At 42.9% G+C, this 13,572-nt stretch overlaps 2 protein-coding genes across 4 annotated transcripts in view; one reads left to right on the top strand and one right to left on the bottom strand.

Annotated features, from left to right (window-relative positions):
- IARS2 (isoleucyl-tRNA synthetase 2, mitochondrial) overlaps positions 1-5,331 on the top strand; it is a 68,149-nt gene extending 62,818 nt beyond the window's left edge. Inside the window, exons 21-23 of the mRNA XM_041723655.1 lie at positions 337-527; positions 3,350-3,494; positions 4,777-5,331. Coding sequence (XP_041579589.1) covers positions 337-527; positions 3,350-3,494; positions 4,777-4,919 — 479 coding nt within the window. The 3' untranslated portion in view covers positions 4,920-5,331. The remainder of the gene's footprint in view (positions 1-336; positions 528-3,349; positions 3,495-4,776) is intronic.
- Positions 5,332-5,553: 222 nt separating this feature from the next.
- The window catches only part of RAB3GAP2 (RAB3 GTPase activating non-catalytic protein subunit 2), a 97,774-nt gene continuing 89,755 nt past the window's right edge, over positions 5,554-13,572 (bottom strand). For 2 of the 3 annotated variants that reach the window (XM_041723650.1, XM_041723652.1), the window contains exons 29-35: positions 13,330-13,365; positions 13,143-13,226; positions 12,424-12,642; positions 10,793-10,882; positions 10,315-10,536; positions 8,711-8,869; positions 5,554-8,509 (exon numbers count right to left, since the gene is read on the bottom strand). In XM_041723650.1, coding sequence (XP_041579584.1) covers positions 8,354-8,509; positions 8,711-8,869; positions 10,315-10,536; positions 10,793-10,882; positions 12,424-12,642; positions 13,143-13,226; positions 13,330-13,365 — 966 coding nt within the window. In that variant the 3' untranslated portion in view covers positions 5,554-8,353. The remainder of the gene's footprint in view (positions 8,510-8,710; positions 8,870-10,314; positions 10,537-10,792; positions 10,883-12,423; positions 12,643-13,142; positions 13,227-13,329; positions 13,366-13,572) is intronic. The other variant, XM_041723651.1, reaches the window with a different exon arrangement.

Here is a 13,572-nt window from a genome sequence, read left to right as displayed (position 1 = left end):
CTACAAAAATCTAGAAGAGGAGGAAAAGCCACTCATAATCTTACTCTCCAGAGACAACTATTTTTAATATTGGGATCTTTTTTTCTGTTTTACTTTCTTTGAGGTATCCTTTTTTCCCTTTGGGATCTTATTATATGTATTTTCCTTTGTTTAGATTTCCAAAGGTGAATATAAATGTTTGGTAAGCATTTAGAATGGCTCCATAATATTTGCCATAAATACCAATTCTTATTTCCCATGAACAGTAAAATATTTAATGGTTAGTGCGTTCTCTATAGTTTAGAATATATGTAAATTATTTTACTTTTGTTTATTTATTATTCTTTTGTTTCAAAGAACCCAAGAGTGTATTTCGTACTGGGTGGATTAGAACTAGTTCTATCTGGAAGAAGCCTGGATTAGAGGAAGCGATAGAGAGCACGTGTGCCATGCGAGATTCGTTCCTTGGAAGCATCCCTGGTAAAAACACAGCCGAGTACGAGGTTATCATTGTGATCGAGCCTGGGCTGCTTTTTGAGATAATAGAGGTGAGTGGCAGTATGTCCCTTTGAAAGTGAGGTTAGTGTCCTAAAGTTTCACCTGACATTTGGCTTTTAAAAATCTCTGTATAAGTAAGATTTTTTTAGTTTAGTAATCTTGTAATCCTGAATACTATCACGGATTCTTTGTTTCCTCCTTTTCGATACTTCCTCTCCCTTCTCTTACAAAACATGTACTCTCTTGCTACGTCCTTCATTAGTGGGGGCAGGGAAGTTGCAACAAGTCCTATCTGAAATGCAGATTCTCAGGGCTATTTAGGTAAGTGATAGAAACTAATGACATTATTACACTACACAAAACTTGAGGGTTTTGTGTTAAGGGCCTAGTTTTCTGTGAATTTTGTCCATCTGGACTAGGTTCAAAGCAAATCTAAAAAAATATTTCCCTCTTTTTCTCAGGAGATATTTTTTAAAACAAAAACAAAAAATTTTTTATTTATTCATGAGAGACACAGAGAGAGAGAGAGAGAGAGAGAGAGAGAGGCAGAGACACAGACAGAGGGAGAAGCAGGCTCCATGCAGGGAGCCCGATGCGGGACTTGATCCCGGGTCTCCAGGATCACAGCCTGGGCCGAAGGCAGGCACTAAACTGCTGAGCCACCCGGACTGTCCTTCTCAGGAGATTTGAAGAAAATTCATTTGCTCCAGCAAATTGCCATGCCATCTCAAAGCATTCATCCTATTTTTATTTCCAGAGAGACCATTAGGATTTTCTTCTTGGGATTCTTAATATTTTCTTTCTTTTTTTTTTTAAGATTTTATTTATTTATTCATGACAGACTCACACACACACACAGAGAGATAGAGAGAGAGAGGCAGAGAGACAGGCAGAGGGAGAAGCAGGCTCCATGCAGGGAGCGCGACGTGGGACTCAATCCTGGGTCTCCAGGATCACGCCCTGGGCTGAAGGCGGCGCTAAACCCCCTTGGGCCACCAGGGCTGCCCGGGATTCTTAATATTTTCTTTGAAGTTTTACTGCTATCATAGATCTGCTAAAAATGACCAACTCATTTGGTCAGTAAGCTCAGTTTAAAATTTTAGTAATGTAATTTAGATTTGAGGTTTATAGTCTGTAGGAGATTGTTGATCAGATTATTTCAGTAAGATGTTCATTCACATTTTAAAATTTGTAAGTTGGGAGGCACCTGGATGGCTCAGTCGGTTCAGTGTCTAGCTCTTGATTTCCGCTCAGGTCATGATCTCTGGGTCATGGGATTGAGCCCCGTGCTGGGCTCACGCTCAGCACAGAGTCTGTTAGAGATTCTATCTCTTTTTTTCCCTTTGTCTAACCTCCTGCACATGTGTGCTCTAAAATAATTTTTTTTTTAAGATTTTATTTACTTATTCACAAGAGACACAGAGAGAGGCAGAGACACAGGCAGAGGGAGAAGCAGGCTCCATGCCTGATGTGGGACTTGATCCCGGGACTCCAGGATCACGCCCTGGGCTGAAGGTGGCGCTAAACCACTGAGGCCACCCAGGTGCCCCAATAAATAAATGTTTAAAAAAATAAAGTGTATGTGCTGGGAGGCTCTGACTGCTTTATTTTATAAGCAAGGGTACTGAAGACCATTGAAACTGTGGCCTAGCCAAGGCTACATATACATAGCCTAGTTTTGGGTTTTCCTCCTACATGTTGTGTGTCTTTTGACTCCATGAGTTCTTAAGTTAAAAAAAATACGGGTTGTTTGGATCATTTATACTGGAAAAAGTAGTTTGGGATTTTAAAAAATAATGTATTTTTCTTAGGGATTACACTAAGTGGCTCTTACTTGGAATCCTGCATCTATGAATTATTAACTGCATGAACTTGTTAAGACCAAATTAAGCTCTCTGAATTGCCTCTTTTTTCTTGAGTTTTTAAAAAATTTTTGTTTGAGAGAGTACACAAGCCGAGGGGGGGAGGGGGGGCAGGGGAGAGTTTCAAGCAGGCTCCACACTCACACAGAGCCTGACATGGGCCTCAAGCCCATGACCCTGGGATCGTGACCTGAGCTGAACTCAGGAGTCGGCCACTTAACTAAGCCACTCAGGTGCCCCTTGACTTACTTATTTTTTTTTAAAGGAATGTCTGTATTGCCTTATAAACTCATTTTGAAGAGAATTACAAGGAAAAATGTAAAAATGCTTATCAAACATCTAACTTTATTCACTTCAGAATACAGTACATAGTCTCTGTGTTATACAGTTGCCACCATTGGTCTGTTGCTAAAAGCAGGTCTGTTTCCTTACACCTCTCCTAGGGTGGGAGGCAGGACACAGGGAACACAGTGAAAGCCTGGGCTCCGAGGTAACGGACCTGGGCTAGACGGGCAGCTCCGCCACTTACTGCTTGAGAACCATGAGGAAGTAGTCGCTCTGAGCAGGTTTCCTTGTTTGGAAAATGGGGATAAGAAACACTGTGGTGATTAGAATGACAGACATTTAGCACCCAGCACAGTGAAGCGCCTGGCGTAGAGTATATTACGTACAGAGTACGGGTGGGCTGTTGCCTGAAAATATTTTAGTTAAAACCTCTCATTCTAGGGGCGCCTGGGTGGCTCAGTAGGTTAAGCGGCCGAGTCTTGACTTCAGCTCAGGGTGGTGGGATCGAGGCCACTGCTCATCAGGGAGTTTGCATGAGATTCTCTGCCTCCCCCATCCCCCTGCTCTCTAAAACTAAAAACAAAACACAACAAAAATCCCTTTCCTTCCTGTAAGAATTGATTTAATAAGATCAACTTAGGAGATCATGGTACCAAAGGGTCACGCATTGGATGCCAGAATTTGCAGTGAACCCATAGATGGTCACTCTGACATCCTATTCCCAGATGCTGCAAGCGGAGGAGACTTCCAGCACCTCTCAGCTGAACGAGCTAATGATGGCTTCCCAGACAACTCTACTGTCTCAGGATCCACCACTCGTAACCACAGATGTAATCGAGCGCCAAGGGACATTCCTGATCAACCTAGAAGGTAAGGAGGAGACGAGAGGAATCGGTGGGACCCAGACAACAGGGATAATCCCAGTCACCTCCAGCTTTGCGGTGGATCAGGTCTGACCTAAAGGCAAATATGTTCTTGGAACATCTTTTTATGGCAACTGGCTAAGTTTGTAAACCCGCTCTCCGAAGTGTCCTGCTTGAACTTGCAACAGGGCCAGAGCCAGGCGAGGGCTTCCCTTCCCCGTGGCTAAGGGTCATGGTAGGTGACGCGGGGTGGCCTCCCTCTTTCGTGTCTTGCTTCCTTGGCACCCAGGATCCCAGGACTGCCTAGGTTGCCCCCGCCCCGGTGTGGACTCTGAAATTTCTCCCTTGCACACCGTACATGAAGAGCTAGCCGTTCTTAACGCAGGGCTGAGAAGTTGGACAGAGCCCTTCCCACCTGTGGCATCTCGTGAGCAGACGGCTCGCGGGCATTTGAGAGAGGATTTTTGTCGGCCTTGCTCATTCCCCGCGGCGGTGTGCACGGAAACATGACCCTGTGGGAACGGTGACCTGCCTGTGTTCCTCGAGGTGTTTAGGTGCCTTCAGGAGGTGGGAGGCCCCATCATGGGCCTCAGTCTACATGTGAGGCCTGGAAGCACTGACCAGGTAGTAAAGATGCTCACCAGCTTTTGAAAGTGTGAACATACATTCTTCATATGACGGCTAGAAAGTAACTTTCCTTACTATAATAAATTCACTCTGAAGTCTGGGAGTATTGACAGTGGAGACATTTTTGTCTCCTTTTGTCTAAACCAAGAATTTTTTTTTTCTTTTTTGAGGTAGGGGTGAGATGTGGAGGGAGGGGCAGAGGGACAGCTAGAGAGAATCCTAGGCGGGCTCCACATCCTGCTTGGAGCCCGACCCCAGACGCCCCTACACCAAGGTTTATGTGGGGACACTGCAGTTGTCACCGTGGTTTGGCTCTTTCTACAACTCTTGTGTAGCTGTAGCGGGAGGGTCACTTATCAGAACGGTGCCCGGATGAAGAGCTAGAGGCCTGTGCTGCCCGAGGAGATCAGAACTCCGAGACCCGGGGAGAATCCGTTAACCTCTCACTCAGGGTTTCTGCTTCCTCAGCGGTCTTCAGTGGTCGGGGTGCGAGTCCATGTCACAGCTGGTGACGGAATGTGGGAAACGAAGTCATACGGACTGGCTTTACCCAAGGGAGGGAGAAAGCTTTGAAAAAGGAACACTGGCAAAACCAGTCAGTTGATAGGAAATAGGGAGACCAGGTGAACGCCCCTCAGTGTCTTCCTGAATCTTTCTCACAGGTGGTGATATTCGCGAAGAGTCTTCATATAAAGTAATTGTCATGCCAACTACCAAAGAAAAATGCCCTCGTTGTTGGAAGTACACAGCTGAGTCTTCAGATACACTCTGCCCCCGATGCGCAGAAGTCGTCAACGGAAAGTAAGAGCTCAGCGTGCTGGCAGCATCTCTGTGAGCAAGAAGGCGTTGAGAGTTCCAATGGACTCTTCACAACACCAGGAAGCAAGCAAGCCTAGATTTAGGTCGTGAGTGGAGGAGCAGTAGTGTAAGGGGCAAATTCAGAATTATAAGCTTTTCCTGTATTAGATGATAATATATATATATATATATATATATATATATATATATATATATATATGCAGAAAAACCTAAATATGCCTAAACCTAAATATGCAGATGGACCTACACATATCCATAATGGATTTATTGAGAACAGATACACTGAAGAATGTGTGACTTTAAATGTGGCTGACCAGAAAAGTTTTATATTTTATAAAGCTTCTTGACTCAGTATTTAAGTTCTATAATGTCTAAAAATAAAGGCATCTGGAAATTGATTCTGAAGTTGCAAAAATCAAGTAAAAAAAATATGGTCTCCGAGGAGAATGGCAGAGGTGTGTTTCCCTTAGAAAAAAAGATTTCATTCGGCCTCACTAGTGAACATTATCCTTTGTGCAATAGCTAGGTTTTTTTGTTTGCATTAGAAAGAAAACATCACCGAACTTGTTATTCTTGCACAAGAGGAGGAAACAAAATATAAATACTTATATTTATGAATGTTTAAACATGAAAGCTGAAAATTTATTTCACTAATATACATAAGTTCACAACAATGAACAGACACAGAAAATAGAAGTATGTACAGAATGTCACTACTTACAGTACATTACAGTAGGTAACAGCATTTTATAAACAGTTCAGGATTGGATTAAAACCTTTACAGGGACGACTAATTCTATTCAGCAGACAACTTTTAGAAGCCCAACAAATTCATTCCTGTCAGGGTGAGGGAGGGTTTTCGCTGTTGCTATGGAGTACTTTAAAAATATCTGTCTCTTATAAATGAATGAACCACAGCAACTCTTAAGTGAACATTATATTCCATGAAAGCTTAATATTATTAAATCTGTTTTAATTTTAAGTTGTAATCAACCATTAAAAAAAAAAAAGCAATTTAAATGTAATAGTGCTTACTTTGACCTTAGATGAATTTTTCTACCAAAGGTGAAACTCTCCATTTCTTATTTTCTTTTTGCAAAAGTATGAAGCATTTAGAAGGTTGGTGCTATGTTCCTCTTCACCTATGTTTATGTGGCTCTTCTAAGTTCTACATCTAAACACAACCTGTAATGTAGAAGTTATGATTATTTGAAAACACTTCTGTTTCCTTCAGCATTATGCAGTGGAATTTAACAAGGTACAGATGCCTAGGTTACTGTTGATGCCTAGGTGAAGAAAGGTGTGTGGGGCGTGGGGCGTGGGTGGGAGTTCTCTCTGGAGAGACACTACTAGTTACTGGCTTCCCAGCAGGAAGTGCGACCCACCTTTGTTTCAGAAATCACCCATTCTTCATGAAATCTAATTTTTATTTGTGGCTCTTCATTGTTACAGAATGTGTACATAGGTATTTCTTCTCTCAGATTTATTTTAAAAAAGCCCTTGATGAAACAGTAAGACATTTAACTGCTTTTCTTATTAACCTTATAACTCAGAATTGCCTTAAAATTCCTTGAATGGTAAATCTTAGGATTACAAATGTAACTACAGGTTTGTAATTCAATGATTTGTTATGATCCTATGAGCCATATTTCAGCTTATTAATAATCTCAACAATCCCCAAGTTTATGTTTCCTACCAGAATGAGTCTAACCAGCTTTATCATCTAACATGTTTATTAGGTACTCCCTCTCCCCCCAAAAGTGATAATAGAATCAAAGTGAGGATTTAAAGTTTCTTTGGCCAGCCTCCAAAATTCGTAACTACTTTCTGAGTATTTAGAAAAATTACAGGAAGAACGAATCTTTTAGAATGCATGTAACGTGACTACATAAAGCTAGGCCGGTTTACAAGAAATCTATGACTGCGTCTGGACGGGCCTGCGGAGATCCAAGCAGAGGCTGAGAGGCTGGACCAGCGTAAAGGACCTGTTCCGTGCTGCTACTGGACAGAGCGTGTATCTCCATCAGACTTCCAGGCCCTCACCCAAATATTCAAGACGTCTTAAAGCTTTATCTTTCAAGATTTTTAAAGTAAATGGTAATCATTAAGTTTTAGACAATTATTCTTATTTGGGTGTGATCCTTCAGTTAAAAAGAATTTACACTGGGATATTCTCAAACATGAGACTTTTCTTTATATTCCTGAGGGGCATATTCCTCAACTCCACAAGTTGCTAAAGTTGGCTTCTTACAAATACGTGAAGCAACAAACTTCTTTATCACAATGAGTTACTATGAATAACAATCGTGATCCATGACAGAGATCGATAATTGCACCGTATGGCTACATTCCAAAGATACACCGTAATAAATACTCGGTATTTGTAGAGCTCAAAGCACTTTTTATAGAGTTTTGGTTAATCTGGTTTTAATCGACAAATAATTATTCAGCACTTGGACTGCTCTAGGCACTCTAGGGTACAAAATTAGTTGTATTTTATTCTCTCAACCCAGCTGTGAGGTAGGTTTGCAAAGCTGTAATATCACTAGACTTTTTCTGTATTATTCCCAAGAACAGATAACGTTACCGTATCCCAGAAGCAGACATTTCTAAACACTCGTAGGAAAAATAAATTGGACTTAAATTTTTAGCATCTTTGCCCTTTTTTTTAAACATAAATTTTACAAGATAATACATTTTTACAATTACCTGATGTGGATACAACTTTGAATCTTGGCAAAAAGTAAATCTTAACTTACACTGTAATTAATTTTGCTTTGTTGCTTGCATCTCAGATTCTCAACTTTGGCAAGTACAACAGGTTAAGGGTTCTATTCAGTGTCCCTTCTGATGAATATGATGATCTTGAACCCATTCCTCCTCCAAAGCAAGGTCATCCTCCTCCAGTGGCGGCAGCATAACCTCTGGGAAAGAACCTGTCCGCATCCAGAACTCCAGGCAGCAGCCCAGTATGTTGGATTTAAGCATGCCGACAAAAGCGAGTGGATGGTTCTCTAATTTTACTGATGGGGACTATACATGAACACATTTAAATTTAACTACAATAACATTTCGAGTACGAAATATAGAATCTGATAAGAACATAATCTGTAAATTATAACCCATTTGAAATAGCAAAGTTTACCCATTAAGCTACTTAAGTGCTTAAATTAGAAATAAACAGTAAAACATCTGTTAGTAATTAATGGTATAATTGATATTTGTTTGTATTTTATCTCCAATGTTAACCAAAGGAGTGGAATTTAGCCAGGACTGCACTTTTAAAAAGTAGTATGTATTTTTTATTTTACAAAAGAAGAAAGACATACACTTCCTCCATAAAATTCCAGATCTTACTATGTAAAATTACCATGCACTAAGAGAGTCACACGGTTTTAGACCGTTTTCAGTACTGAAGGGTCATAAGGAAGGGAGAGAGATGGCTTCCACAGCCTCAATGAGGTGTAAGGCTAAACCATATTGCCCGTGGTTTTCTGGTAAAAGCTCGATTACTTTAGTTACTAATTTAGCCGTTGTTGCGATTGGCACATCCGTGTTTTGAAGATCTTGGGGATTCTGCAAATGGGACACAAGAATAACCCATCAGCACTGCGCAGCAGTAACGCTTCCTCCCTTAAGAGGGGTCGGGATAGAGATTGCCCAGTAAGTGCTCTGGAACCCACTTAGGCCTGCTGCTTAGAGTTTCTCCCCAACTGTTAGTAAACGTGCATCTAGGAGAGCACCCAGTGACCTGGTCGCTCAGCCTCCTGTACTTACCATGGCCTTGAGCCAAGTACAGAGAGTGGGTGGAAGTCTGGCGAGCAGCTCCATCCCTTCCTTCGTCTGCGTGTGGAGGAGCGCGTGAGCCAGTCTCTGCCCCGTTAACACCAGCAGCTGCGAGGCCAGGACCTCCTTGTCCTGGACCTGGAGAATGGCCTGCGGGGGGCGCATGGACGGGGGCACAGTAAGAGCGGCCATGCGGCCGGCTGACCCTGGCACACGGCTGGCTTACTCTAGGAAAGGCTTTGCCAGTCAAGAGCTTCTAGTTCATCTTTCAGCTGTGGCCATGTGTACACCCAAAAGAAAGTCCAAATCAAATTTCGTGTTCGAAATTCAAATTTCTGCTCACTGCCTCATTCTTATCTCCTCTAATTTTTTAAAAAATATTTTATTTAAATTCAGTTTGCCAACACCCAGTGCTTATTCCATTAGGTGCCCTCCTTAGTGCCTATCACCCTAATTTTTTAATTCAGTATGACTGTAAAAATCATTTTTTTAAGTTTATGGCAAAAAAATGGAATTAAATCACATCGTGACTACTTAAAACCTAACGGCTTCTGAAAATACTGTGAAAAACCATGCACTATGAAGTATGCGACCTCCCCCTGCCCACCTGCCCAGTCCTCTCCCACTTCTTTATCCTGGCCTGCCATGCGTGGTCCCCCGCTTGGCCCTCTGGTTTCTGGCCCTGCCAAGTTAGTCTTGCCCCAGGCCCTTGGACCTTCTCAGCACTTCTGCCTCAGGCATTGTTGCCCCAGTTTCCTGGGTGACTGGCTGCATCTTCTCCTTGGGACTCAGTTCAGAGGTCACCTCTGACCACCATATGTAGTAGCTCCTGTTTATTCACATGATCCTATTTTTCTTCACAACGTTTATCACTCAGTACAAAATTTAGCACGCTTGCAGTGCCTGCGGGGCTCAGTCGGGCGTCCGACTCTTGATTTCGGCTCAGATCATGATCTCAGGGTCATGAGATCAAGCCCTGCACTGGGCTCCCTGCTGGGCATGAGGCCTGCTTAAGTTTCTCACCCCGACCCTACCAATGTTTGCATGCTGGCTCAAAAAAAAAAAAAAAAAAAAATCCAACATGCTTTCTGGCTTCTAAATAGACCATCAATTCCATGAGGAAGGAGCCTTGTCTGTTTTGTGTGCCTCTGCACAGTACAGGCCTGGCACACTGCAGGGGTTTATTAAACACAGACCAGAAACAGGAGTTTGACTACAGTTTTATATTTAAGATTTTATTTATTTGAGAGAGAAAGAGTGTGTGAGAGTGAGAGATTATGAGCAGGGGGAGAGGCAGAGGGAGAAGCAGACTGCCTGCTGAGCAGGAAGCCCGATGTGGGGCTTGATCCCAGGACCCTGAGATCACGATCTGAACTGAAGGCAGATGCTTAACCGACTGAGCCACCTAGGTGCCCTACAGTTTTAGATTTTAATATTCTGTTGTTTTTGTGTTCAGAAGTCCTAACAAAAGGAAAAGCAAAAACCTTTATTGGAGCCTTTATGGATTTGTCACTCCAACTCTAATTTTGGTCATGGATTTGTCACTCCAACTCTAATTTTGGTCATTTGAGCCCCCGCTCACAGGGTGAGCTCACCTCCTCTCCTAAGTGGTCCACACCATAGTTGTAGAGTTCGCTCACGTAATGCCTTCGAACAGCATCTTCACTGACTTGCAGGTGATGAGCCAAATCCACAGCTAGAACTGGCCAATCTTGGTCTTTCCCAAAAGGAGTGGTCGGTGCCTCTTCTGAGGACTCTCCATCCTTCACAGCTAAATGCTGGGCCTGGACAGCCGCACTGACGACTTTCAGTAAGAACTTGCAAACGGAGGAGGACAGAGCATGGTCAGTGTGCAAAAATGTCTAAGTGTAAAAAAATGTCTAAGTAACTGGCTTTCTTGTCAATGAGGTTGGCTTTTCCACGGAAATTAAAAAGATTACCAAAAAGAAATGTACCACTGAAAGGGAAATTAACTTTCAAGAATACCTTGAAAGTGGTCATCCTTTAAGGTCAGCTAAATTTTTGATTTACTGTTTTCTTCTGAGAAACAAAAATAAAATCAATGTAATTTACCTGTTGTCGTACAGAAATAAAATTTGGATCCATCTCCCCACTAGGTAATAACTGAATTGAAGTTAGGTCTTTGAAGAATGCATTTTTCCCCTAAAGAGAGAGAAAATACCAAGAAAACAGATGAGTATGGATTATTATTAAGGGCAGGACAAAAGATTTAAAAACTGAAGTCATTTCATCAGTGACTCATGGTTGATCTGTCTTCTCGAACAGTAACATTTTAGGACTGTATTCAGTTACCCCTTAGAGCAATTATCCAGTATGTGGTGGGCGGACCCTGACATACGATCCCCTTCTCCTGGTCCGCATGCCTGGCCGGCAGAGTGAGGCAGATGGTAGCGTGCCATGTTCACAATCACATTACAAAAGGGCTGGAGCTTCTGCCCTGGGTGCTCCTCTTCACTCTCACTTGCTCGGAGGGAGCTGGCTGCCATGGTGTGACCTGGCCTATTCTGGAGAGGTGTGCGTGGCAAGAATAGTCTTGCCCACAATCGTGTAAGATTGCCAGGGGATCCCGTCTCCACCCAGTGGGGGCTTGAGATGGGCTGAAACCCCAACTACAGACGCGTGAGACACTGAGCTACAGACGACTCAATGGGGGGGGGGGGACCCAGATTCCTGACTCACAAAAATGGCAGTAAATGTCTGTTGTTTTCATCCACTAAATTTTGAGGTACTTTGTTTTGCAGTAATAGGTAAGTAAGACACAGTGTGTCTCTGCATCCTTTTAATAACACTTGTTCAATTGTTTGAAGACACCCTGTTGAAAAGCCAAAGCAGAACATCAGAAAGCTGGGTTTCAGAAATTCCTTGGGAGGAAATGTGATACAGAGCAAAGAGTGCTGGCCTCTGGAGGTCAGAAAGGCTCGGGCCCTCATGCCAGGCCTACCGCTTCCCACCAGGTTACCTGGGTTAACAAGCAACGCCATCGTCCCAGACTACTGTGTTTCCACCTGAGGTCATCCCAGGTGTCTTCTATTGGCTTTCTAGATGAAATAATCTCCCGACTACAGGTCATCTAGTGTGACTGCCCATTAGGATGAAGCTACTCATCCTTTAGCGATGAGGAACAGCAGGTGTCCTAGGGCAACCCACTGCATTTTGGACATCACTGGTGTACAGTTTTTCCACAGGGGCACCCGGTGGCTCAGTTATGCGTCTGTCTTCAGGTCAGGTCATGATCTCAGGGTCCTGGGACTGAGCCCCACATTGGGCTCTGTGCTCAGAACAGAGTCTGCTTGAGATTCTCTCTCTCCCTCTGTCCTTCCTGCTTGTGCTCATGTGCACACGCTCTCTCTCTAATAAATCTTAAAAAATATATATACGGTTCAAATTTAGTTAACAGGTGAGGCCTGCAGATACACAAGAGGGAGTAAATGAGTCTGTCCAAGAAGATGCAGAAGGAGAATGGCAGACAGCTGCTAGGGCAAAATGACGGAACCAGAACAGTGAAGGTGAGCCAGAACTACAGGCCAGGGATAGCGAGCAGAGCGCCCCCAGCGGGTGACCCCCCTACACGTCACAGAAGTACTGAGCAACTTCTATTGAACAAGACAGTCCTGCTTATTGTCCTGCCTGCGCCTGCTAATCCCTCAGCGGCAAGATGGCTCGGAAGTCCTTCGGGCACTTACCTTACTATCAAAGAGTGAAAGTGGCTTCACAGTCTTCAGAGAAAACCTCATAACCGCATACAGGATGGAGCACAGGACAGAATGGTGCTCCACCAGAGGGTAGTGGATGTGTTTCTGTTCGAGGGCCAGTTCCACTATGGAGATTGGTCCTTCGACAGAGAGCCACGCATCCTCCGTGTCCAGGACAGGCACTTGCATTTCATCCCTGCTCACATCGGCCTACACGTGTGGAGAACAGAGAATCGTGTTCAGAATCGGAGAAATGACAGCTTGCAAAATAAATACCTTAACAGCTTACAAGTAGGGAAGTGCAAAGCCCTTTTCTCTCCCAAATTACAACAACAAAAAAATCAAATCTAACTTTTTTGTAAGAAAACACTATTTGAGGGATCCCTGAGTGGCGCAGTGGTTTGGCGCCTGCCTTTGGCCCAGGGCGCGATCCTGGAGACCCGGGATCGAATCCCACGTCGGGCTCCCGGTGCATGGAGCCTGCTTCTCCCTCTGCCTGTGTCTCTGCCTCTCTCTCTCTCTCTCTGTGACTTACTTTCTATAAATAAGTAAAGAAAAAAAAATATTTAAAAAAAAAACACTATTTGGGGAGCCTAAGTCAAAACTTAGAAATGAATAAATGAAAAAAACTTCTTTCTATAGTCCTTTCCTAAGTCCAAAGATTTTAAAAACATTTAATACCTCAGAGGCAGTTCAGAATGAAAATATACCTCTTTTACCTCCATTAAAGTTTGAAGAAGATCCAAGCAGGAGCCAAGGAAAGATGTCATTGCTGTGTCACTCATCCCCACATCCTGTTTTTACAAAGGAACATGATTAGCGCATGCCTGAGACAAGGTATTCTATGCAAAGTGCAAGATGAACAGCTGTACCTCTAGTTATGGGAAATTCACTTACCCTTCGGCATAACCTATCCTTTGGTGATTTTCCAACCTAAGACAACAAGATATAAAATACTATATTTATTTAACAGTTTAAATAAAAAGGCATTACTATGGTAGTATGGCACAGAAAGTAAAAAGTAAGCAAACAAAAAAATACGAACTCACCTATAAATAAATGTTGGTTCTACTCAATTATAACAAAATGCAATTAACTTTGTGGTGGAACTTAAAACTATATTATGAAAAATATGTCACT

The sequence above is a fragment of the Vulpes lagopus genome, chromosome 11, assembly GCF_018345385.1.
Source record: "Vulpes lagopus strain Blue_001 chromosome 11, ASM1834538v1, whole genome shotgun sequence".
Lineage (NCBI taxonomy): Eukaryota > Metazoa > Chordata > Mammalia > Carnivora > Canidae > Vulpes > Vulpes lagopus.
Note: the sequence above shows the minus strand (reverse complement) of the source record. Positions and strands in the feature narration are given on the sequence as shown.